Genomic DNA, 27,194 nt, shown 5'->3' with positions numbered 1-27,194 from the left:
GAGACCGTTCAGGTTTAGTTTTAATTGCACCGTTTTTAAAAACAGTGGATCATGTTTGAGCGCGTACTTTTGTTTTCAATTTTAAAATCAAGTATCTAAACTTGTCGATACAATGGCTTTCTCAATTAAAACGAGTGTAAGCATTTTTGTAGGCAATAAAATTAAAGTCAGAATGATAAAAAGAAAAGTGTATTTGCGCTCTGCGTCTCGAATGACTCTGCTCTCTATCTGTCCATCTTTGTGTGTGTGTGTATTTATACTTAAATGCAAAACAGGTAAAAGTGAAATTTTGATTGAAATAAAGTTAGCATTGTTGAATATATTTGTTTTACAAAGTAATACAATATTTAGTGTGCTTCTTGTGAACCTGCCTTTCCTTTTACAGGGTCTCAAGGAGACAATCCTGTGTGTGAAGCCAAGCTGAGGACCCACTCGTTCATAGTGTGGAAAGCACAAGAACATGGGAGAACATGCCAAGTCTACATGGACAGTAACCGGGCCAGGCCTCTGGAGCTGTGAGGCAGCAGCCCTAACTGCTGTGCCACTGTGCTGACTCGCAGTTACTGAAAAACAATCTCATTAGCATCCAATAAGTGATGCACAAGAGGAAATAAGCGGCTGTTTTTCAAATTACACCAAACATTCTCCTTTTCATTAAACTGCAATCAATTAACAGGGAGAGAACTAGAAATGTTTGTGAAGAAAAGTATAACTTTGTAATAATTTAATAAGTGCTAACAATTCAGAACAGCACAATGGCCAGTGATGAGGCTCTGGCACGTGCCGAGGTTTGAACCCGTGATGTGCCGCAGATCACCGGCAGCCATCGGGGTCCCAGATCAAGTGCACTTGCATGCTGTCTACCGCTGGTTCTGCATTGTACAGAAGGATCTAACAGCTATGTAACAACATTATTTATAATGTGCCAGCATGGAAATCATATAATATTTTTTTTTTATCTAAACACAGACCCCTATTCAAGAATTTTATATATTAACAATTAAAAAAAACCAAAAAAAAAACCGGAGAGTTCTGTACAGCATTTTATATTCCACATGCGATCGATAAAGACATTCTCATTCTGACCAAGAAGAGAAAAGCTGGCCCAATATTCACACAAGCGCTGGCCGCCTTCTGATATTAGCCGTCAAATGAGCCCTGAGCTGAGCCCTGTGAAGCACTCGCAGTTATGAGTGGCATCCCACTCGTCCCGAGGTTACAGCAGTTACCCTCTAGACGCTGACCCTTGAGCTTCATGTTTCAGATAAGCGGCTCTTCAGGCCATTGCCATTGCTAAGAGCGGCGAGATGCGTTCGTTACCTGCTGCAGTCGTCCCTTCTCTGGCCCCTCACAAACTTCAGAGCGGCGTTGCTGAAGAGGAGACCCCCCTCCAGGAGCTCAAGAACAACCTGTCAGAGCGACCAGCTTTTTATATCTTTCAACAACCCATCCTGCTTTGCAGTGGCTACTAGAGACGGGCCGCATGCTAACGGCTTCCTGTTTGTCAATTGTAATGGCTTGTGGTAAATTTTCCACTGCACCTATGGACAAGCTTTTTTTTTTTTACACTACCTTTTTAAAACTACTGTACAAGTGCTGAGAAAAGCAGTTTCAGTTTTGGGCACTTTTGAGATTTTGATTTTTGACTTGACTTTTTGAGTACAGCAAGCCCTTCTCTCCATTATGAAGGCAGCAGGAGAGCCGTAAGAACAGTCTAACCCTAAATATGCTCCACTAGAATTAAACTTAAGGAGATTTAGCTGTGCCCTTTTTTTTGTTTTTCAGAATTATAAAAACACCAATGTTTCATTGTTGCATATCACTAAGAGTCTACTCACTGCCTGCCTGCTTTGTTTATTTAAAACTATCCATCCATCCATTATCCAACCCACTATATCCTAACTACAGGGTCATGGGGGTCTGCTGGAGCCAATCCAGGCAGGAACAAACCCCGGGCAGGGCGCCAGCCCACCGCAGGGCTCACACACCCACACACCAAGCACAATTTAGAATCGCCAATGCACCTAACCTGCATGTCTTTGGACTGTGGGAGGAAACCGGAGGACACGGGGAGAACATGCAAACGCCACGCAGGGAGGACCCGGGAAGCAAACCCAGCGCTACCCACTGTGCTGCCCTATTTAAAATTATGGGCCGGAAAATAAGAATGAGCCAGTTCATTTAATGAACAAAACAAGATGGACATTACAAGGTTTCAGCCTGAATCCATCCATCCATCCATTTTCCAACCCGCTGAATCCGAACACAGGGCACAAGGCAGGAACCAATCCCGGGCAGGGTGCCAACCCACCGCAGGACACACACAAACACACCAAGCACACACTAGGGCCAATTTAGAATCACCAATCCACCTAACCTGCATGTCTTTGGACTGTGGGAGGAAACCGGAGCGCCCAGAGGAAACCCACGCAGACACGGGGAGAACATGCAAACTCCACGCAGGGAGGACCCGGGAAGCGAACCCAGGTCCCCAGATCTCCCAACTATGAGGCAGCAGCGCTACCCATTGTGCCACCGTGCCGCCCAGCCTGAATCTGGACTTGTTAATACTTCCTCTCCAAGGCCCTTTCCCCTTTTTAAGCTGAGCTGTGCATGCTGATAAAAATCAACAGAAAAGGTCTGGGCGAGCGGACAGAGAGCGCCTAGAAGAGGCCGAGCGGAAACCTACATCAGGGTCCTCAGGTCTGTGCCTTCCCAGCTTCCGAATTTGAAGCCCATTATTGTTCAAGCATAACATTAACATAACATAACAGCCCTTAAACAGTTGCCTTCTCTGTTTTTCATTTCTTCTTGTTGTAACAATGTGATGCAATGAAAAAAGGAGCCAGCAGCTCGCCGTCTAACTGTTTACAACATTGTGTGCTCTTCTTTAAAAGTGACATTGAATAAAAACATGAAGGACAGAGAATTACTAACCTGCCCGGGTCTGTCAATCATCTGGACGATACTCATAGAAAAGAATGAAAGCACGGACAGGCCATAAAGAAGTGTGGTGGCTCTGTGGCCAAGGATCTGCGCTGCTATCTGGAAGGTTGCCGGTTCAAATCCCATTACTACCAGAAGGGATCCTACTCCGCTGGGCCCTTGAGCAAGGCCCTGAACCTGAAAATTACTCCAGGGGTGTCGCACAATAGCTGACCCCCAAACGTCATGCAGGGGATTAATAAAGAAAAAATGCAATAAGTTTCATCATCAGCAAAGACTGGCTATTCGATAAGCAGTGGGTTTGGAGCCCCTGCGGCCCACCAGGGCTGAACAAGCAACCTTCACTCTACAGGAAAAGGGAGCAAACCCTGCAGAAAAAGGGACACGTGAATATTTAAAGCTATGGCGAAGAATACAAATATTCAGGGATTTCTTAGAAATACCAGTAGGCCTGAAAACTAAAGAAGTAAAAAGTGACACACTGCTTGTGAATTTGACCGAAATAAAAAGCAGCAACCAGTTGGGGTCCCCCCTGGTCTGTACTTGGGGACCCTTGCTCTACAGTTACGGACCTTTTTGTTCCAAACAGTTTGATAATTAGAAGCCCGGCCTAGCAGATTGCAAAGCCTGGTACCAAATTATACAGCTTATTAGTGCTTTCAGTCTTGTTTATTTTGTTGTTTTCTGAGAACTGTATCCATATCTTGTGTGTTCCTTCCATTCTCTCTCATTTATTTCAAAACATTTTATTAACACAGACGCTTCATGATGCAAGGTAGCTGGAGAGCCAGGGGATTCATTTTCTATTTGCACTAAATTTTAACTGATGGCTGGTAAGGAAACAGGCAACAGTTAAAACCTCAATGCAGCAGTTTAAAAACTAAAATGGGCAATTGAGGGTTCTGAATTGTAACAATCGAGTGAATTAAAAGTAAGCCCAGACATATTGCTTTATTAGTAAATAAACAGGTTCTAATTAAGATAAAAGTTAAAGTGAAAACCTGCAGCCAGTGCCAATGTAACGGAGTGTCCCTGCTCTACAGTAAGGAAATCATAAAGTGCCAGCAATGCACTCGAGTTGAATTGATAAAAAAAATACCTCGGTTTTCTTTTTTGAATACCAAAGTGAAATAAACGCACGCCGTCCCACCCACCTACTTACTAAATTCAGGCTACAGAAAGCTGGGTGGCAGACGCACTGCCACTTTGCCAGTCTGCCCAGCGTGTGTGCCTTTACAAAGTGGGGTAGAAAAGCCCAGGGAGAGCCTTCAGAATGCACACAGGTACCGACTGGGCCAGGACCCCTGGAGCTGCGCCACCCTGACGTTACTGTTTCATTGTAGTTTGTGGAAACAGAAATATTCTGCTAGAATATGTGGTAATCGTGGAGAATTACCAGAGAAGAAATCCATCCATTTTCCAACCCGCTGAATCCGAACACAGGGTCACGGGGGTCTGCTGGAGCCAATCCCAGCCAACACAGGGCACAAGGCAGGAACCAATCCCGGGCAGGGTGCCAACCCACCGCAGGACACACACAAACACACCCACACACCAAGCACACACTAGGGCCAATTTAGAATCGCCAATCCACCTAACCTGCATGTCTTTGGACTGTGGGAGGAAAACGGAGCGCCCGGAGGAAACCCACGCAGACACGGGGAGAACATGCAAACTCCACGCAGGGTGGACCCGGGAAGCGAACCCAGGTCTCCCAACTGCAAGGCAGCAGCGCTACCCACTGTGCCACCGTGCCGCCCCAGAGAGGAAATGTACATGCCAAATACATTTTAGGATTAAAATATTACACAACTTAAGTAAGCATGAAAAATCATTATTATTAATATTATTATTACTGTACACACTGCTGGGTGTCCTTCCCCTTTGCGCTCCTGCTCTATTAGTCAGGCTGGAGTCATCCTTTCATGTTACAGCCCACCGTCTTACAAAACAGCAGATTTAGAAAGTGGATATCTGGATTAATAGCTAGGATGAGATAGCTGGGGAGAAAACCTTACAGGCTGTTAGAAGAATGTGTGACGTCCACTCAGGCACGGGCAGCAACACTAACTGCTACGCCGGCAGGCCACTCTGCTAAAATGTTAATTCAAATCAAATTGTTGGGCCATTTTTTGCTGGGGTGTGCAATCAACATGAAAGACTAACGTGTGCATCACAAGCTGATCACATAATGACATGGCGTCTGCATGTTCTCTCCATGTCCGTGTCAGGTTTCTTCTCAAATCCCCCAAAGCTGTAGACTGGCCCTGGGTGGGTTATCTGTACGCTGTAATGGACTGGCACTTTCTCCAGGGTTATTCTTCACTGGCATGGTCTGTGATGCCCCTTGTCCAACACATTGGACATGTACGTAAGTTTTGATGTATGGACGTTATCACTTGTGCTCCTATCCACATGCGGACAGTTTAACTTTACATGCACATGCGGTGATACTGGGGGCAAAACTAGCGAGGAGAAAAACCTGCGAGGGAACTCCTTGTGGGCAGCGACTGGGCCGGACATTGACCCGGGGTCTTGAGCAGCAGCCCACTCGCTGTGCCACCTCTTTTACAGTGCAGAGGGGCATAAAGTGCTGGGTAATTAAACAGATTGCTATTATGTTACTTAACAAAATTAAATCCAATTTCTCTTGGAAGTCTGTCAATTTTATCCTAATTAATCTTGTTGCTCTCAGTTCATTTGAGAATTACAAAATAAGTTCACACTTAAAATGTACGAAGTACGTCAACATTCAGGCTCCATATTCTGGTATTTATAAATTATTTCTTCAGCAGTGGGTTTTCTGTGCCATTTTCCCACCCTGTACTTATCCTAACCCCTCTCGTCTAATATCTTTTAAGGGGGAGACGGTAGAAGCACCAGAGGTAGACGGGATTCCGGTCTGCTACAGATGGGATGATCTACTGAACGCTGCTGAGAGTGGAGGTATTGGGTGTCTGGAGAAACAGACAGGCTGGCAGGCACAGGCAGAGCCTGCAAAAAGGCCAGGAGCCAAGAGACAGAAGCAGTGAGCTCTTGCCAACCCCTAAACAAGTTGTCCCCTTCTGTCAGGACCCCTCTTATTCTCCTTTGACTTTTTACGATTCAGCCTGTCAATCTTCCTTTCTAACTTACACCCTGGGCTGCCCACTGCCATGTCCTTACTGCTACACCAATGCCCAAGTGGCACACAATACTCGAGCTCAATTCCTATTTTACATTTAGCCCCTGTAGATTTGTATTTTTTGTTTCCATCATGGGCCCTCACTTCCCTTTCAGTCGAGACAGACGGTGCAGAAAACTCAAACTGGCATACGCTGGCTCTTCAAGCCCCTCATTCTGTGTTCATGTCAAACCTTTACCCTTCACAGACGTTTAACAATGGCTGACCTTCCCACATATGTGGCCAACTCCCAGGTCTGCACTCGGGGCTTCCCTCATTGTGATCATTTAGTGTCATCTTCTGATATTCTAGTCTGCTTTGTCCAGTTCAGTTCAACCTAAATAAACTTTAGAACTCTGCGGCCTCTCCAAGAAAGCTTAAAAGCTGTCAGTCCCACTGGAGTTTGAAAAGATTCAAAAATCCGCTCTTTGGTGACACATACCTGACGGCAGTGATGGGACCCTCCTACATTTCGTGAAGTCTTCGGCTCCAGTTAAGTGTTGAGCTGCACCACTTGGCTTTCTTCTGGACTCAAATACGAGTGCCTTCACCTAGCAGGAGGATAAAATCGAGAAGGCAGACCAGAGATGAGACACAGGAAGGGTTTAGTGTGTTAATAATGGAAACTGATAAAAAAAATATAAAGGTCTAAGGTTACTTTCCATATCAGAATGAACCACAACATCCTTCCTGTGTCTTAAAATGTGAATGAATTAATCTATTTTTGTAAAATGAGCGAGTAAAGACTAGAAGTTTTGTTTATTCCATTTTCTTTATGATCCTTCTAATGGTGGGCATTCAGTTAAATTGATAAGCAGGCACAATGGTTCACAGTTCTCAGCCACAGGGAAAAATCAAGTCAGGGCGAGCAGATCTACCGTCATACCATCCATACTCAGCATTGCACCATACAGTGGCACAAAATAACGTTCTCCTGGACCACCATGGAACATAAACAAGTGCAAGATACGTAAAGAACTGCACTACACTATCCATCCATCCATTTTCCAACCTGCTGAATCCAAACACACTGCTGGAGCCAATCCCAGCCAACATAGGGCACAAGGCAGGAACCAATCCCGGGCAGGGTGCCAACCCACCGCAGTGCACTACACTATAAATAGATGATAAATTAATAATAACAGGTAAGTGATTAATTTGAAATAGTAATAAATACTTAAAAACAACAACTAATAATCAAAAAAACACCAGGAGTACAACACGTGGAACAAATGCACTGCAAATAAATAATCTACTAGGTGCAGATCTGAGGACAGAAGGGCAGCACAAATGACAAACTTTACTGATCACGTAGCGGTCAGAGCCAGCGGCATTGTGGGAAAATCCAATGGGAGTGCAGTACGTACACGTTGGTGTGAACAGTTTCGACACTGAATGGATTGTCTGTCTCCTTAAAATAACAGCCTGCCTGTTTAATGATTTGGGCAACAGAGAGGCGAGTGCTGCTGCCTCAGGGTTGTCCTCTTAGGTTTTCCTTAAGTACTCTCGTCTGCTCCCGCATCGCAAGAATATGCAAGTTTGATTATTTGGCGACTCTAGACTAGAATTTGACGGGTGTGCGTGTGTGTGTTGGCTTGTGTCTGAAGCTGTAGGGCCATTTGGGAAGATTTGGGAAATGGAAGGGCAGATGGATGGTTGACCATTAACAGTGGCAAAGGAAAAAAGTAACAAGTGACGGTCACTTAGTGAAGCAGTTCCAGCTTGTGGTTAAAAACAACTGCTTGGTGTCGATGTTCTAACAGACTTGACTACAGCAGAGCAGCAGAAACTAAAACACTCATTCTGTATTAGCGGGGTATGGTGGACGTAAAGTGCCAACCATCCTGTAAATGCATAAACCCTAACCCTAACCCTAACCCTAACTTACAACATTTTGAGATACAACTGCTTACATTTATTTTTGTGTTTTATCCGATTACAGAACAGGCAGGTGGAGAACCGAAGACCCCTGGAATAAGTTACCAAGTAGTGTGGTAGACAGTAGGTCTTTAGGGTCTTTCAAAATTCTTGATGTTATTATAACTTGATGTTATTTTGGAGTAATTAGGTGTTTAGGACTGGCAAGCTTTGTTGGGCTGAGTGGCCTGTTCTCGTCCAAATCTTTGTAATGTTCTAAGTGACTTTGCTACGGTCACACAGGGTCAGTAGTAGGCTCTGATCCCACAACTTCAGGGTTTGAATTATATTCATTAAGTATTTAAAGGATTCTGGGCCAACTTCCTGGACCTTAACTCACCTGCTCACAGGGCCGCTAGTTCAGACAGTTCATGGGTCTCTCTGACTTTCTTCAGCATCCAGAATCACCAGAAACGAGCATCTGCATCCTCTGTAGTGACTTCATCCCAGCCTCTAACATAATGGTCTCACTCACCCTTTTTGACAAACTGACAGGCATCAAATTGTCTTTGTTTTGTTGACTATCAGATTTTCTTTCTGACAGAAGCAAGTGGTGAAGCTGAAGGACATAACCTCTAAGCCCACCCCCGAGTAGAGGGCCCACTGCAAACCTTTACTCAGATGCAGATTCTAGAAGTACCACCACATTTCCTGATGGCACCACAAAATATGAAAACAGGATGAGGTGACAGAACTAACCTGGAATCAAATGTCAAGAAAACAAAAGAATTTGCAGTGGACTTCAAGAGAGGCCAAACCTCCCTCTCACCTTCATGCGCTGATGGGTTGGTTGTATAGGAAGCGGAGAATTTCCATGAACATTAACAGCATGGGAAATCAACTTGTGTTAAACGGGTGAGGTGGACCTCTTAGAGTGTCACAGGAAGTAAAGCACTTTTTCTACTTGAATTGGTTTGGCCCTCTTCATGAGGGTTTGGTATAGCTAAATCTCCACGAGGACAGTTGGAGAACATGGTGTGCCCTTTGCTAAAATCACGGCCTGTCACCCCTCCTCTGGATTCACTTTGCTTTTGCTGGCTGAAACAAAACACCTTTAAGATGTTGTCTGATCCATTGTATCTCACTCACCTTGTGTTGGATCTCCTACCATGAGGTAAATGACTCTGGTCAATCAGCTCCAAAACTACCAAATGTCACCAGAAAGAAAACGCTCAGGGCCACGTCGCCTCCATTCTTTATCCACATCTGGGCAGGCTGGGCCATGGAGTTACAAAGCACTGTTTCACCACGTTGAGCTATAAGGGAGTTTAGTCAAATAACCAAGTGGTCTTTGGACTTCTAAACTCAACCATGAGGGTGTCATATTATGCAGCGACACTACACTTAAATCACCCCAAGTAATCCTGAACAAGCCCTTCAAATGTCAGTGGTGAGAAGATGCTCATGGATCAGCCCCCCATGTTTGAGGACGTGAAACGACGAGGGATAAGAACGGCTTTCACCAAATGAGATCCAAGATGGATACTCTGACCATCCTGAGTTTAAGAGCTGTGAACACTGATTTGACGACTGAGTTTAACGGGGTTTGTGTTAAGTGGGTTGTATGGGGGCTGCTGGGATTGATGACCACTGTTGTTGTCCTTACATGTTATGTTGAAGTTTTATTTGCGTGAGCTTTGCCAAATCAAATTAAACATAGTTATCTTATAATAATAGTTACATTTTGGCTGACACACGTAATACTTGACCTGTTAGTTTTATAAATGGTAGGAACAGAATTTTTCAAAACCATTGCCTGAAGGAAAAAAAATAAAAATAACCAATTAGACCAGGGATGGGCAACGTCGGTCCTGGAGGGCCACAGTGGCTGCAGGTTTTCATTCCCATCCAATTGCTTAATTAGAAACCAATCCTTGCCAATCTCAGACCTTCTTTAATTTAAAGCATGTTAGTCTGCAATGTAATGTTCTTATATCATAAATTTTTTTCCTTTCCAAGGATATCAACTAAATGGTTTGAAGCTTAAAACGAATAATTTTTCAGTCTGTCACATTTTTTTATTAAACTAGATAGTCCATGATGAATCCACACAGATGTAAATGGAAACAAGCTAGACAGAGAATTGCTGGCTCCTTTGTCCTCTGCATCTTACTGCTAATAAGGAGCCATTAAAAAAACTGAATGCGGCTGTTTAGGACTGAAATAAGCAATTAAGGGTGGGGAACAAGCGAGACCATGAAAATGAAGCATCAAAATGTCAGTTGAGCAATAAGTGCGCCATTAGCAATAATTGACTTCTCATTAAGAAACTCGATTGGAACAAAAACCTGCAACCACTGCGGCCCACCAGGACCGACGCCACCAACCCCTGAATTAGGCCAATAAACTACCAGATGATTAAGAGGAAGCAAAAGAAAACCTAGAAGACCCTGAAATGCTGAGCAGAGGTTTAAGGAGGTGGTATCTAAGAGATAATGGACCATATACAAAATAAAAGTAGGGCGTCCCAGGAATCCAAAGGTCAGCATGTCTGTCTCACAGTTTCAGAAGACCACTCTGAACCTGGCCGAGTGATGTTCATGTTCCTCTGCCTGGGACCTCCTTCTATAACCCCCATTTTTTGTTTATCTCTAAACTGGCCCTGTGCACATGAGTGAGTGAGGAAAGGAGGGACATACTGGCATCCCACCAAGGGTGGGCTCCTACTTCATGCCTGATGCTGCCCAGGGTAGGCTTTGGCAGCCAATGAGACCCTTGAACTAAATGAAGGCGGCTCAGCAAGCAGATGGATGGATAAATAAATAACCAAATACTTCTTCAGGTGACAAGGTTCCTCGACTGTCTAACACAAAGAGCGCCGTGGTGATGGACAGCTGGAGAAGACACTGGTGGCATTGCACATGTCACAAACCTTGCCCCTGGTTTAGAGAGCCACTCGAACTGACCAACAGGGTACCTTTTGGCTGGTGCCCTGCAGTAGCTTGACGCGTAGTTTCCAGTGGCTGCTCTTCAAGACAAGAGGAGTAGTGAGGCCGACTTTTACTTTCTTCCTGAATGAGATCACTGCTGTCGACTACCCGACAGGAAGTGCCACAGGCAGCGTGAAGTTAAAACTGAAACTTGACAATGGAAAGATTTTTTAGAATAACGTTTTACCTCGATGTATCTCTTTACCACTTAAATCAGTAGGGCATTGCACCACCAACCCATTTTCCAACTGTGGTATAAATCCCAGATGCGAGGACAGTCCATCTTATTTGAGTCAGAAGAGCAGAAGTATATGAGACACTGCTATCGGGGAATCTTCCATCAGAGAGCCATTAAGTGCATGGGAACAAGGGGATACGGCCATTTTAGAAATGTCCTCCAGTATGTGAGTAAACCTTTGGGGTACTTTAGTGGGCAATATTTAAAGACTTGGGACAGTTTTTAAGAAAAACAATTATATCTGAAAAAGGTTTCGTTTAGCTTTTAGGCAGTAGATTAAATATTTGCTGATCTTGACCACTTCACAGGAGTTGTGTACGAGCAGAGCCCCGCAGATTTGCCGCCCTGCCTTTGACTTTCAGGACGGTTACTGGCTGCTCCCACACTCCCATTTATAAATGTGACTCGCTGCTTTCTCTTTAGCCACTTCCATATTCTTACAAGCCCTGCTGGGTTCATATTCGTTCGTTAAAACTAAGACACAAGAGTGTGCCCTTTAAAGTCTCTCCTTTATGGAGCTGACAGTGTGACCCTGTGGCCAGGGGTTCAACTCAAACTCGGGTGAGTCGATTCACACACAGAGTGCGTGGAGCTGATTGGAAAGAGTTTGTCAGATAGATAACATTAACTGGGTCTTAGTCAGTCAGTTAGTCAGTCAGTTAGTCAGTCAGTATCCAACCCGCTATATCCTAACGCAGGGTCTGCTGGAGCCAATCCAGCCAGCACAGGGTGCAAGGCAGGAACAAATCCCTGGTCAGGTTACCAGCCCACCACAGAAAACCAGTCTTATTTTTATATAAAATCATGTAGTTAAAACAGATAAAGCTGATGAGCCGAATTAACTAAACAACCAGGATTTTTAAACATTTATTAAAATATATTGTAAACTATTTCTGCAAAGGAGGCTCACTGAAATCCTAGCACACAAAAGCCATAACTGATACTTTTACGGTTGCATTTACTTGTCTATTTTTGAAATCTTTTTTTTTTTTTTTTTTCTGTTATTGTAAATAACATCGTCATTATAGTAACCGAGCCATCACCTCTTACCTTTAAAGCCTGCGCCAAGCACTACATTTAGCTTTGGTGGGCGGCTATAAAAGACGTCTTTCATGATGGATATTATTGTCACTGGCAGGTAAACTGGCCAACTGAGTGAGACGAGGAAGAACAAGCTGGTAATGGAAGCTACTCATATTTCTGGTTATTTTCAACGGTCACACCAGTCTGATTCAGACTATTAACTTGTTATAACATAGTCTGTGGAAGTGACTCTTAAAATTCATCCTAACAAGAATCTTTGATTTCATTTTCTGCTGTGCCTGCCTCATCCTCCTCTCAGCGACCTGCAATTGGCCTCAACAGCCACGCGCAAGCACACGGGAGGCCCAAGTATGACATTGGAGAGGAAACCCGAGTCCACACAAACTCAGGGAGAACAAAACGGACCGCAATTACAAACACGGAACACCAGCAGTGAATTAGTTTCAGATCAGTTTCAAACATCCATCCATCCATCCTCTTCCGCTTATCCGAGGTCGGGTCGCAGAGGCAGCAGCTTGAGCAGAGATGCCCAGACTTCCCTCTCCCCGGCCACTTCTTCTAGCTCTTCAGTTTCAAACACGTGGAATGAATCTGAATAATAGCACAGCAGTCCTTTCAGTCTAAAAAGATACTCACATCTCTTTTACCCTCATTTAGTAAATCAGAGATCACTAAGAGCGTTCAGTTTGAATGTGCCACAGGTTTGGGTGATGGTGAGTGCTGAAGCAAACCAGAAAAGCTCCTAGTAGGAAACCATGATGGCTACCACAACACTTAATGTAGTTGTCTGTAATTACAGAGAGCAGCCGTCCCACTGCTGGTTCAGCACTCCGTTAACAGCCATGGGAAGCTGAGAGTGATCGACACGGCAGCCCCAGGGGTTTATGTGTTGAGATACAAAAGGCGGCACTAGAAGTCAGTAGAGCGTATTTGTGCATTTTACAATATGGATCACTAAAATAACGATGACTTATACCTTGTTAAAGTGCAACCAAATTAAGTCAACGTCATAGTAAGATAAAACTCTAAAATTATTAATGCACAGGGTAAACAATTGATGAGAATCAGAGGAGCTAAAGCCTCCACAAAAAGCTCTTCTTCCAAAAGTTTAGAGCATAAACTCATTTAAGAAAATTATGAATATCTTTTACTAGTCTGTGATTTTTAAGGAGGGAAGAAATAATTTCTCATCTTACACAAGAAAGCCAAAAACTTTCAGACTGATCAAAGATCTGGGACAGATCCGCAGTCATTCATGTACAGCATGCACAGCGTAACTGCGTTGTCTTGTATTATTTAGTCCCCTCTGGTGCTGTGCCGCTGACAGCATCTCTTCATTTGCACTAGCTGGCTCACTCTTGATGTACGTACTGATAATAGAAACCCCTCAAGCCCTGGAAAAAACTCTAATCTGCAGCATTCTAAATTTAGGAGAGTCAAGGTACATCAAGGCGAGTAAAGTCGCGAGTCTTCACGCTGGCTCATTGACGACTGCACCGTTTAACATGTAGGAACTGCACGAGTTAGATCGGCTTGTGAGATTAAACAGCAGACAACAAGTCTACTTTCACAAATTATGGTCCACTTACACTGCATTTTAAAATCAGAACATGCATTTTCTCCAAGGCATTACAAATCTGACAGTATATCTGAAAAGGTTTGTGCTGAGGACCCACCATGAATTGACATGACCCACAAAATGTAAAACTGAGCACACTTCTTGCTTTTTACATTTATTTTTTTTATTGTGAAAATACATTCTTTTCCCTCCTGCAGCCACACAGGACTGCAGTGTCACTCAAGATTAAATATTCTTTTTTTTAACCTGCAACGCATGTCCATCCATTCATCAATTTTCAAACCCATTCAGGAGCAAAAGAAGACGAGCTGCCATAAGTGAACGTGACGCCATTCAAACACACAGTGCACAGTCTTTAGGCCGTCGGAGGTGACAAACACAGGCACGGGGAGAACAGGGTCACTGCCACTTCAGTATTTAGTTGTGAATTATTGGATGTTTATGAAGGAGGAACCTAATCAGCACTTCTAATCGACACACACACTGCCAACACAGGCCGCTTTCGAGTTGCCACTCAGGCTAACCTGCGTGTCTTTAGGATGGGAGAGGAAACCCCCTGCTGACACAGGGAGAGGCCATGAGCAAACACCACGCAGCATCAGGATTTGAGCCTAACAGCAATAACTACTTGACTCACCACCAGTATACTAACTGGTATGTTTTGATTAATGCCTTCTATTCATATCTGATGACTATTTCCATTTTTTTATTCAACAGCAATCATATCAGCAAGTGTGAAAGGGAAGGTCTACAGGACGGTAGTGAGACCAGCTATGTTATATGGGTTGGAGACGGTGGCACTGACCAGAAAGCAGGAGACAGAGCTGGAGGTAGCAGAGTTAAAGATGCTAAGATTTGCATTGGGTGTGACGAGGATGGACAGGATTAGAAATGAGGACATTAGAGGGTCAGCTCAAGTTGAACGGTTGGGAGACAAAGTCAGAGAGGAGAGATTGCATTGGTTTGGACATGTGCAGAGGAGAGATGCTGGGTATATTGGGAGAAGGATGCTAAGGATAGAGCTGCCAGGCAAGAGGAAAAGAGGAAGGCCTAAGAGAAGATTTATAGATGTGGTGAGAGAGAACATGCTGGTGATGGGTGTAATGGAGCAAGATGCAGAGGACAGAAAGATACGGAAGAAGATGATCAGCTGTGGCAACCCCTAATGGGAGCAGCTGAAAGAAGAAGAAGAAGCAATCACGATGCTAGCCCCACTGGAGGCTGTGACAGGTTATTGTATTTTTGTATGTAATATTTGGGCAGATTACACTAAACAGTATGAGCTGCGGTCTTCACAATCAAGTGGTGCCACACAGAACATGAGAGTGAAACGTTCTGCATGAACACGATGATACTCTCCTCCAACTTTGAAATTAAAGTTATGCATCCAAGTAGACACTCTGTTGTCGATCCCACATGGCAAATGTGGAGCGTTACGAGTGGAGAGGCAGATTATTCAGAAAGATGTCTACCTGAGCTCACGGTTTTAGCCTGGCCAGATTACGTACCACATACACTCACGGGGCCCTGAAGCCTTCAAAGTCACCCATCCATGTTCAATACAAAATTAATATAATGCTAATTCAGTTCAAATGTACACAGAATTATTATGGCGGCTCTGATTATGGTCACCAGTACTGCCTGCCTTTGAGGATCTATTGGCCAAGAAGTAAAAGAGGATTTGGACATTTTGCTTTGTGCAAACAAATAATTTAAAGCCAACAAAAAAATAAGTAAAAGCTTTTGGAAACTGTTTGAGTTGACTGGCAATGGCCTTGAGACAAATGTGCTTAGGGGCCTTAGGGGATAAAATCTGTTAGCGTGAATGGTGTGTGAAAGTTCATTACTTAAGGGCCTGCATCGACAATCCAGTGTTATATCGTTCTGAACAAAAACTAAAAATGTCCTCCGATTAACCCGTACACCTCCAGAATGTGGGGGTTACATTTTTATGCATCAAATTAGTGCCATATAAAGTGGCGTATTTACGGGACGATTATACATTCAGAACGTATGAAGATTCTGCGTGATATTGTACTTTAAATGAAAGTCATTATTTCTACTTGGTTAACAACATGCTAACGTGTTCTTTTTAGAGCAAGAATTCCTGCATTCACTTTTTCTAACTAAAGCACAAAAGGTCACCAGCGCTTAAACAACAGCCGGCACAAGTCCTTTAGGAGATCCGCAAGTGGCACTGCTCTGGCCTGGCGACGACTCATGGCAGACCTGAATCTCTTCAGCATTTACTCAATCGTCTCCCTGATTCCTGAACCATGGATGATCACAAAGGGTTGCTTAAAATTTACAAAAAGTTGAGAACATTATAAAGGGATCACGTAGTTACTTTCACACATTGTTTGATTTAGTCATCTACATGATAGATTATTAAAAAAAAAAATAAATAAAAAGTGCAAACCAAGACTGTCTGCTTTACTTGAAGAGTGTGTTTTAACTGCCTGTGCGTCCAAACTGCTGCTCTGCTCGCTGCAGATTGAAAGTCACACGGTGGTAAAGAGCGCTGCTGCTTGCACACGAGCTGCTTGGCCATTACAATTCTGGCCACTGAGAGAAGGGAAGGGTTAAAGTAACTGCGCCCACACACTTTTCCGATAAGCTGGTCTCTGCAGCAACTCCTCCACCTTTACTGTACAGTATGTACACATACTTGATACTAAAATAAAAGAGACAATGTCTTCCTTTGTAACAAGCATTCTAAAGGTAAAACCTCTTCAAAAGAAAAGCTATTTTGCATATGCATATTTTTTTAAGAATTATTCGTCAAATGATGAATTGAAAAGCTTTCTTTCTGGCTATACTGTATAAATATTCACTTAAGCTGCACACATTGCATCAGACGACATCATTTCACGCTGTAGCGGCCTGCGCTGCCCACACAGCTCACTTGAGGTCGTGTCCACTGCCGATGCCTCTAACAAAGAACTTTACCTGAAAATGGAGCCGAGTGACAAGAGACAGGGGCATGAGAAACGATCTAGCTACATTTAGTTAAATCTGCACTTTTTCAAATAATAAAACACATTAAATATACATGTGCAAAATCCTGACATTCATCTGAAGGACATATTTACAAAGTTCCACATGGATCACTAAAGCTTTCACATGATGACCCGTCTTCATTTGTCCGGCCGGATGTCTTTATTCAGTGTGTTACTGGTATGGATAGCTGCCTGAAAGCGTCAAAGTCCGCTTGTGTCCTTAATAGCACGGGTCATCCAGGTCATCATCACTCCAGTCAGGTGGAGCATCTGTTCCAAAATATCTATCCCCAAAATTACCTAAAAAAAAAAACAAAAAAAACACAAGGACTGCATTAAGAATTCTTCAAAACCTGAGCTCTCTTCACACTCATACTGATCTTTTTGTTTTTTAAGATCAAACATGTCCTTTTTATATCGCGTTGATTTGTTAAAGAATACAATTATAGATAGTCGGTAGTCTTGACACCAGAAATCCACTCCGACGTAACTTAAGACAACGTAATTTCCCCAGTACAATCCTAGAGGAAATTGTCTTTGAAAAATAATATTTTGTTTCATTTGCCAATCAGATTTGTGCAGCCTTGCTGTTATCGGTCAGAATGTGCAAGAAGCTCGAAAGTGAGCTATGGCTGTGGGCTTCTGTGTCAAACTGGCTACACGGGAACAGATTATTACTGTGTTCAAATAATTTTCAGGGTGTTTCTTATTTTATAAAATTGTCTCATTTATTTACATTGTCTACTGTGACCTTTAGAATAAATAACATAAGAAAAATTCAAAGCAAATCAAATTATAGAACCACGGTACTTTACATGCAGTACCTTTTAGACATTTCACAATGACTCGCTGAAGGCCAAAAGAGCCTGACCACAGCTTTCAGTAACCATGTTTAGTATTTAGTTGTGAATTTTTTTTTTTTTTTTTATCCATTGAGACCTGTGTGTTACAAAACAGTCAAAATTCTTCTGCATTGTCCTCAAGATCTCCTGCCATGAATACCCTCCGAATTAGCAGAGAGGAGGCCCGACCCAGACTACCTGTGGCCAAACGCTCCTCTGCTGCCTTTGATACACAGGAATTTGAAAGCTGGTCGTGGCATAGGCAAAGCAAATCTGACTTAAGATGGTCCTAAACCTGATGCATTGCAATGAGGCCATACTGCCGACAGGAGAGGTGAGGGGAGAAGTAGACGTTAAAAGAGGTCTACTTGGAATGTTAAGAGAACGATGGAAAGGTCTGTTGAAGTGGTGGAGGGCCTGAGCAGATGTTTGCTACATGCGGAAACAAGAAATAATAGAAAATGCAGAAGATACTTAAGAGGATCAGGGATGTGCTGGGCTGCACTCCTCATATGTGTCTCATTGCTAAGTGGTAGGCCATCCAGCCAGCTTCATTTAAAACGGTGGAGATAGCATCAACTGATCAGAGGCGGCTGAAGAATGTCGATGGTGACTAAGAAAAGAAAATGAAATACTGTAACCGCTTTCATCAGGCCTGACAGGACACTAACCTATTCCTGGAATGATGTGAAACAAATCATTGACTTTCTTATCCACAGCAGTGGTGATGATTTTGACTTGAGGAAAGGCATATGCAACAGAGTGCACTCCCATTTCTGCCATCAGTAAGGACACTAGAAAGATCTTGTCTTCCTGAACATCATGATCCTAAAAGGAAAGCACACAAGGTTGGACAGGATCTGAACAAAAATATATTCTATACATCCGAAAAAACAAAAATACAAGCTCCGAATTGTTGCAATAATGTAGTTTCAATCTTGATGGGACTATAAAACATAAGGATCTTACTGAATAATTCTTCATTAAATTTTTTTAAACTCTTCATTTAAATACAGCAGCAGTACTCAATGAGGTGCATAGTTTACTGAATGTTTTTCCAAACTTAAAGTTAGGTTTCAATACTGGCAAGTCAAAAAAGATAAGCTGTTTAACTCCTGTTGTTTTAATCAATTTGAGGAAGGAGCTTTTCAACACTAATGAGCTCCTGAAAGTCTTTAGTGTTTTTGTTGATTAATAAATTGCAACACTTCTCATGATTACTGGATTGATTGTATTTTTTATTGGGCTGATTTTTCATCTTTTGTTATATTATGTGTTTGATTGTTATAACTCTTCTACTGTAATGATATATACAGAAATGTCAAATTTAAAAATATACTGTTTCAGTGCTAGACAGAATTTGAGATTTTTGTTTTTTTAGCATCTTCCTAAAATAATAAACATGTTTTCATTGTGCTCCATTTTGTACACAACATCTTTGGGTCAAATTTGACCTGGTGTTGTGCTTGAAATCAGCAAAAGGACTCTAAATGTGATCCGTTTAAAATGAAACTTTGTGACTTGTTGTACATTGCACACAATAAATGAAAAAAAAAAAATCCCATAATTTGCAAAGTCACTAAAAATTGTGTATTTTGTCCTCTCTTTCAAGTCAGTTTTCACCCACCATTGATGTTAATGGATTTTCCACTGCATTTTGGGTGCTTTATTTATTCAAAACCCAGAAAAAACATCCTAAATGACATTTGCTCTAAACTTAAGATCATCAGTATGCCAAGTTAAGGAGGTTAATTCATATAAAATAGGTATGGGGTCAGAAATATCCAGGGCACTTAAAAAGGGGGGTGTCAGTATCGGGTCAAAAAGGACCCAAAAGGCACAGCACTAAGTCAACATTTGAAGATAATATAAGGATTGAATTGGTACTTCTGTTTACTGAAAGACAGGAGAATAATTATTTTGCCTAGGTAAAATCATATTTTTGGCAAAATGATAACTGTACTCTAAATCTGAGTCTCACCAGTAAAACTCGGACTGCCATCATTGCTGCTGCCCCAGTCGAGACGGTACAATCCATCAAAATAACGTGGTCTTCACTGATATCCTTTGGTAACCTTAGATAGTGCAACTATCAGAATAGAGAAGCTTGCTTTAGAAAACTTTGGATGTCAAGAAATTATTGCATTTAAAACATTATATTGGATTTATGCCAGTGTTGATTTTAGTCTAGCTTTACCTCTGGTTCTCCCGTGTCCTGATTGGTCTGTATGAGAATCTTGCCAATCCTTACATCCTTACATACTGCTCTTAGGGCAGGCTCCATTGTCTCACCTGCTCTTAGAATGGACACACCGGTAATCTACAAAAACATATAAAGAACGCTGCAGATAACAACGTCAAGCAGTACAGATAGTGATGTGCTCTGCACCATAACTTTAGTCATTTCTGTGGACTAGTAACGCTCTAGCTGGAGAGAAATGACCCAGCGGTACCCACACAAAAGGCACGTGGCACAGCTAATGGAATTTTCTGTTTGGTCACATACTGCAAAAAGAGTGCCTGGTGAGCAAATGTGGCCAGGTTTGCAAGTTACATAGCCTATAATGCGTGTAAACCCACAGACACATAAAAGACGTAATGATAATAATGCAAGAGTGCACAAACAATGCTTTTCAAGTGCTTCTCCACACGCACAAAGGCCTTCCTCGTTACGTCTCTCCAAAGGTCGCCTCCATGTCCCAGCCTATACCAGCAGCCGCTCGCTCATCACTCTGCTGATGAAGGTTTTCTCTTCTTACCTCCCATAAATACCCTCTGCTTATGCCAGCAGGAATAACAATACCAATCTTTTGTACTGTATTTACCTAAACTCGCTTTTAAGCAACTAGTGACACTTGCAGCCCCCTCAATTAACACTCTTTTTCAATCAGTTGTAAGACGACCCTGCCTGCACTTACAGTGTACTGCGAAATGGACAAACACCAGTGGGGGGGATTACGGCCAAGGAGGGCCTCACCAGTAGTGCCTTTCTTCACTCAAATGGTTTACTAGTGTGAAATACAGCTAATGTAAGTGCTGCTTTAACCACGTCTGCCAAAGCTACATTTGTGTGCTGTGCTACGGGTAAGGTCAATATTTAGTAAATAATTACCAACATACAAATTCCAAACTATGCTCATTGAGAAATCGATTTGAAATGCATTAGTTGAGCCAGCGTTTTAAATCTTAACCTTGAATTGGGCGATCTTTGAAGGAGTGAAATCTCCACCTCCAACACAAATGATATTCACCTTTAAATGTCAAGAAGAAAAATGACAACTTAATTTGCTTTAGCTGTTTCAATATTAATTAGAGGAAATGAAGCTTAAAGTGGCTGTCAATACTTAAATGCTGGTTAAGAGACTTGATGCGGACCTAAAATCACAGACGTTGAATTACCAGAAAGAAAGGGTAGGACTGAAAGAGATTTAACGGAATCTTTTCTCTAAGTGAAGTGGATCTTTTTATTACCGTAAAATACAACAATGAAAAATATAATTGTTGAGAGCACAACCTAAATTGCTGGCTTACTGCTCCCCTTTTATGTTGATGCAAAATGTCTTGTGTTGACATGTGGCAAAATTATTTTCTAAATGTGACACACAAAATTAAAAATACACAATACATAAAACAATGATTTATACTGAGATCAGACACCGCAGCCTCTACATTCATAATAACTTTATGGTACAATTGATTGGAAAGTACGAGCTTAATGCTTACTCTTTTCCCATGAAATGATCTTCCATCATAATCTTGCCCTTGGGACGTCTGAACTGTACAGATCTGTAAGAAGAAAAAAAAAAAAAGTAATAATTTCAGTGGCCATCAAATATGTCATTCAAAAACACATAGACAATATTTAGAAGATTTTTTTCTCTTTATTTCTTTTTATAATCATGACTTATTCCTAACTGTCATGATTCTTTTCATCTGGGGGCTGTTTTGGTTGAACAATGCTCTTATGATATATTATTGTATGCAATTTACAATACAGAACCTTCGTCTATCCAGGTACCCTGCGCCTGCCTGCTTTACAGTCTTATGGGGAGTCTGAGCCATTCCTGACAGCGCTGGAGGCAATGCAGGCGTCAGTCATCAAATGAATGCCAGTCCATTTTGAGACACATTTGCACAAGGACACCAGACAATGGAGGAAAGTGCAGTACGTGAAGAATATGCAGGCTGACATGAGTAGGATGTGCAAAGTGACCAGAGGCAAAGACTGGGCTGGGATTTAAACACAAGGCTCTCGAGCCATCAGGCAGCACAGACCTTGAACGGAGCTCCATGATAAACAAGTAATCATAAGAGGCATGTACCAAATTGCTCTTTCCTGATAAATTTTAGAAGGGAGAAATGGAAATACTAAAGTATTCTTTGGTAGACATATTTATATTTACTTGTAAATGAAACATTAAGAATAATACTACATTAATTTCTTAAACATAAATTATAAAACTACCATACCTGAAAAGGCAAGAAAGAAAGTGCATGCTCTATTAGCAACCTCATCAGTCGCTTTGAATAAAAGATAAACTCATCACGGCTCGTCTCTTTGTTTCTGAGAAGAAAGGAAACAGTGGAAACCGAGTCAGGTCTTACAAAAAAAAAAAAATGACACAAAGAAATGACAGGAGGATTTTTGTTCTTCATATTAATATGAGCAATACATACTGTAAAATGCTGTCTATCTGCAGATGTGCTTCAACACAACACACATTACTGTTATTACTATAATGAGAGAGGCAATCACTGAAAGTCAATTTTCTGAATTCCTTGCAGAAAAATATTATTGATTGGTTATGTTTTACGATAAAGAAGGCAAACATTTCGAAGAATATGAAGTAATTGAAATCCGTCAGCAATCAGTTGAATACAAATGTTTTAAAATTTTAATTTCCAGCTGTAATGATTTTCAATTTGAGTCTGAAATTCTGGTGGCAGTACGCCTCTTGGTTGTTAACTTCTGCCAATTCTTATTTCAGCATTTATCACAGATTTACTCTTTGGTTTGGGGTGATGACTTCTCAGGCTTAAGGATTCAATCCTAGAATTTCTCCAAAATGCAGAATAGTATTGGGGATCATTTGGTTTTCGTCTCATAGCAATTCTGCTCATAACTCTGCTAACAGTTTTGCATCTCATTTTGCTGACAGCACGTTTTCTGTTCCTTGACTCTCAACAGGTACGCCTTTTGATTTTGTTGTCGGCTTTGCCTTCTGGTTTTGTGACAGTACGTCTTTTGTAAGTGACTTCTGGGTGTTCACTTTATGGCAACATCTACAGCTTAGTGCTTTGGATTTGATAACAGGTACCCTGACATTCAATATTGACCCCCACTACAGTTTCCCACCTAAGTATCTTCTTGTTCAACGAGCCACACTCAAGTGGGTTTTGACAGCAGGCAATTCAGGGACTAAAAAAGCAAGTAGGCGTTTGTCCATGGTGCAGTTCAGCAGATTATCATGGATAACGTGACTGGCACAACATACAGAGCCTTCAAGTCTGTACCTTGGCCTTACAAATTAATTAAATCTGCTGGCCCAATTTGTACCTTTAAAAGGCCACTGAAAACCTGATGATATGAAACAGCATGTACAGTAATATTCTTGATATTTTTCTTTTGTTGTTGACTCTTTCTGACCAGGTCCCTTTGATGTAATTCAAGATTTATAACTAATTTATTCGTTGTTTTCTAGCACAGCATATTTTTATCCTGGTTTATTGTTTTCATTTGTTAAATCAAGTCTATGTTTCATGCCGGTTGTGTTTTTATGAATATTTATTTATTAAGCATTGTTATCATATGAAGACACAAAAAATCTCTTCTAAATATGTCTTCTACTGACTTACCCGGGCCTGGCCCTTCAGGTAGAAAGGGCTGTTTGCTTCCTTATGTACATCACAATGGCTACTATCACTTACTGTTCACCAAAGTTCCTTCAAAACTTAACCACACAACTGCTAAAACCAAAGAATAAGCCGTCCCAAGTGCACGACCGGAGTTTTCTTTCAGCCTTGCACCACCCACTTAGTGGAACTGTTGCTCATAACACATCTTGAGAATCCTTTGGGTTCCATGTTCAAATACAATAATGGAGATGAAGAGCTTTAAAAAAATATATTCTCAATGTGAAATCAGCCATACTGCGCTTATCCTCGCCGAGCAGCGTCCTGAATATACTAGTCATTTTACTTTTCTATCCGAGTGAACCATTAATTGTTTAGTCCAAGTTCAGTTTAAATTTTGCTTTATGAAGAACTGAGATACAATAAACAGTAAATGATAATAAAAGTTTACACCAAATGAAAATACATTTTTAGAGTAGGAAGAAGACAAATGTTATTTCACATTATTGTATATTTGTACACCTGCATAAAATTTCCTTACCTGAGCTCCTGCCCAATTCAAGAATCAGTTGTAGTCCCCATTGACATGTCTTCTACCATACAGTGATGGAGTTCCATCCAGGCCAGTAAATTAATCACCAGTTTAAATTCAAGCTTAGTTTACTTATTCTAAGAGAATGGAAGATATTTGCTTCACCCAAGTTACAAAAAAGGTAGTTTTAGGTACAGCAGAAGCAAAAAATGCTTCAGAATACTCCTGTTGCTTTGTCTGTGTGTCAATGAATGATCTTCTAAATATGTGTTCTCAGAGACTGAACACGGGTATATTTTATTACCCTTCAGTTCATGGATTTCTCAAGGGAACAAGCCACTCACCTGATAATGGTGTGCATCCCCCTGACCTGAGGGGTGCTCTCCAGAACACTCAGGGTCTCAGGAAGTGGCTGAGACTGGTGTGCCGAAGCCAGGGCGGCCCTAAGGAGACACAAGACAAGGGAGGCATTTATTTGGCATTAGCCACCAGATGAAAGCCTTCTGTTGTGCTGAAAGTGACATGCTTGGATGAAAACACATCTGAAGGCATACTTCATTTATGGATCGCTTTAATATAATCCATTGTTTACATGCATTTTCAATCCAGTTTTATGCCATGGCCTCGTGTCAGCAGTATGATGATGGGTGAATGAAGATGATCTCAATTTTTTAGAATACTGTGGGATATTTAGCTTCAAGGCGCTGCTGAAGTATGATAGACAAACCATACAGTACATTTCTTCATGTCACAGGAGGGCACAGATGTGACTCAAAATCACACCTTAAAGATGCAGCTCCACTGAGAGCTTCAGAGATCAAAGTAGAGAATTAAAAATAAAGTATGAAATGACACCAGAAAGATTTTATTAATAGCAGAAAAAGACAGAGAAAACTAAAAGCCTTTGTCATACAAACGGAGGTTTTAACTTAAGGCAAAATTCAACATATGCTAATGGCTGCCAGCTGCAGTATAATCCACAATCCTAATATAAATCATAATGTAAATATAACTAAAGGGCAGAGTTGAGTTAGTTCAATGTGGTACATTCTAGAAGAGAAACTAGAAATCAGCACAGAATATGCAAACAATGATGTAAATGTTTTAAATGTTACCTTCACGTGTAGGATGCCTGAATGCACTTGGCGGTTGCCATTTGCCAAGCTGATTTACAAGCTCAGAATACATTTCAATTGGGTTTTCTTTTAATTATTTTATTTATATGGAATGTTATTTTCTTCAATCAAGTCTAACTTATACAATGGAGATTAACATTAGATGCAATCAAGTCGAAATTAACAAAACTCAATTCAACCCCCACCTGAGAGAAAGAGAGAAGAGCCAACAACCAGAGCAAATCTTTAAAAACAACAAAGAAGGGAGAATGTCCTTTTCCCCAATTTAAATGCTTATTCTAAGTGACAATTTAATTTTTTCCAATTTCAAATAGTATAGAACATCAGTTACCCACTGACTTCTAACAAGTGGGCTGGGATTATTCCAGTTGAGAAAGATAAGTCAACATGCTAATAATATGTTGTAGGCAATTACAATCAATTTGTCCTTCTCCACTTTAAGCCCATCTGGGAGTACACCAAACACGACTGTTAATGGGTTAGGAGGGATTGTGACACCAAGGCTGTCTGATAGGCAAACAAAAACTTTTGTCCAGAATGATGTTAATTTGGTTCATACCCAAAACATCTGGCCCACTGAGGCTGGAGTTTGATTGCAACATTCACAGATTGAATCTTGTCATGGATACATTTCGGATAATTTTAAACAAGATAAATGTGATCGATAAAAGATTTTAAGTTGAATGATTAAATACTTTGTGCATATGGAGCTGGAGTGCATTCCATGGATGGTTGCCTTCTACTCCTTTTCCGAGATGTAAGTGAAAGATCCTTTCCCCACCAAACCCTTGGATCTTTGAAAGGAAGGTACTTTAAGATATTTTTATATATTATTGAGATGCTGTCCCGAGTGTTCAAGACTAATCAGTATTTCTTCTGGAACAGAAATGGGTGGGTGGCAAGGAAAACTTGCAAGTTTCTTTTAGCAGAGTTTCTGATTTGAAAGTAGTGGAAAAATTGTGTTGATGGGAAGTTACATTAGAAGGGTAATTGTTCAGAAGCTGCAAAGGCATTATCTATATACAAATCTCTAAGTCAGAGGTTCTTCGGGACCCCCTGTGGCTGCAGGTTTTTGTTCCAACCTTTTCTGTTTTTACTTAGATTCCTTTGCTAATTAAGTGAATTATTTCCAAGATTCTGTGTTTTGGGGACAATAGAAGACTAAGCTTGGTAAAAAATTATTAAAATGTACTAAGAAGTTATATGTGAATAATCATTTTTCTTTTTAACAATATTGTCATCTTCATTTTAATTCTATTTTTCCATGTGTTCTAACTGTTTAATTAATCCATTATTTGAAATGAGTGGGTCTGACGCTGAAGTAGTTACAGACTTTCACAACTGAGTGTTGTTTGCCTGTGTGTCTGCTCATCTCATTTTTAATTGTCATTATTAAGATACAATGAAGGGAGCAAATTGCGCAGAGAAAGGTTTAAATATAATTAAATCAACATAGTTAAGTATTTAAATCTATGGCAATAACAGAAATATTTCTAAATGTCTTATAAATGTAAAAATCATGCTGCTGTGCTTTTCTGAATGTAGAATAATAGGACAGAAAAAATATTAGCTAATTAAATGAGATCAGTGTTATCAATTGTTGTCACTGATTATGAATCTGGCTGAAACAAAAACCTAAAGCCACAGTGGGCCCCCAGGACCGTGTTTGAGAACTCCTTCTCTAAGTGTTTTAATCCTGGATGTTTTCTAAACATTTAATAATCTGTAGGTTTGAAGGGGGAGAAGAAGGTGATTATCATGTAGAGATACAACAGATAAAAGTTTCTCTGAATTAAGTGCTTCCTGCATTGGTTCCATATTCTGAGTGATTGATGGGCAATTGGATTATTGGTATATTGACGATAACTTGTATTTACTTAGGCATAAAGCATGGCATATAAAGAAGTATTGCAGGATTTCATTTCTATTGCAGACCAGGCTTGTGTATATTCACCAATTTGTGTTGATGTCCAAATCTTTATAATTTGTATATTTGCCACCCAGTAATTAAATTG

The 27,194-nt window shown here is 41.2% G+C and overlaps 1 protein-coding gene across 7 annotated transcripts in view; it reads right to left on the bottom strand.

The window, feature by feature from the left end:
• Nucleotides 1-14,081: 14,081 nt before the first annotated feature.
• Nucleotides 14,082-27,194, bottom strand: part of uckl1b (uridine-cytidine kinase 1-like 1b) — a 74,699-nt gene continuing 61,586 nt past the window's right edge. For all 7 annotated transcript variants that reach the window (XM_028811646.2, XM_028811645.2, XM_028811647.2 and 4 more), the window contains exons 9-15: nt 24,388-24,486; nt 22,129-22,222; nt 21,382-21,444; nt 19,856-19,978; nt 19,640-19,747; nt 18,330-18,486; nt 14,082-17,116 (exon numbers count right to left, since the gene is read on the bottom strand). In XM_028811646.2, the coding sequence (XP_028667479.1) occupies nt 17,037-17,116; nt 18,330-18,486; nt 19,640-19,747; nt 19,856-19,978; nt 21,382-21,444; nt 22,129-22,222; nt 24,388-24,486 (724 nt within the window). In that variant the 3' untranslated portion in view covers nt 14,082-17,036. The remainder of the gene's footprint in view (nt 17,117-18,329; nt 18,487-19,639; nt 19,748-19,855; nt 19,979-21,381; nt 21,445-22,128; nt 22,223-24,387; nt 24,487-27,194) is intronic.

This window comes from Erpetoichthys calabaricus, chromosome 10 (assembly GCF_900747795.2).
Source record: "Erpetoichthys calabaricus chromosome 10, fErpCal1.3, whole genome shotgun sequence".
In the NCBI taxonomy this organism is placed as follows: domain Eukaryota; kingdom Metazoa; phylum Chordata; class Cladistia; order Polypteriformes; family Polypteridae; genus Erpetoichthys; species Erpetoichthys calabaricus.
This window is presented reverse-complemented; position numbering and strand designations above follow the sequence as displayed.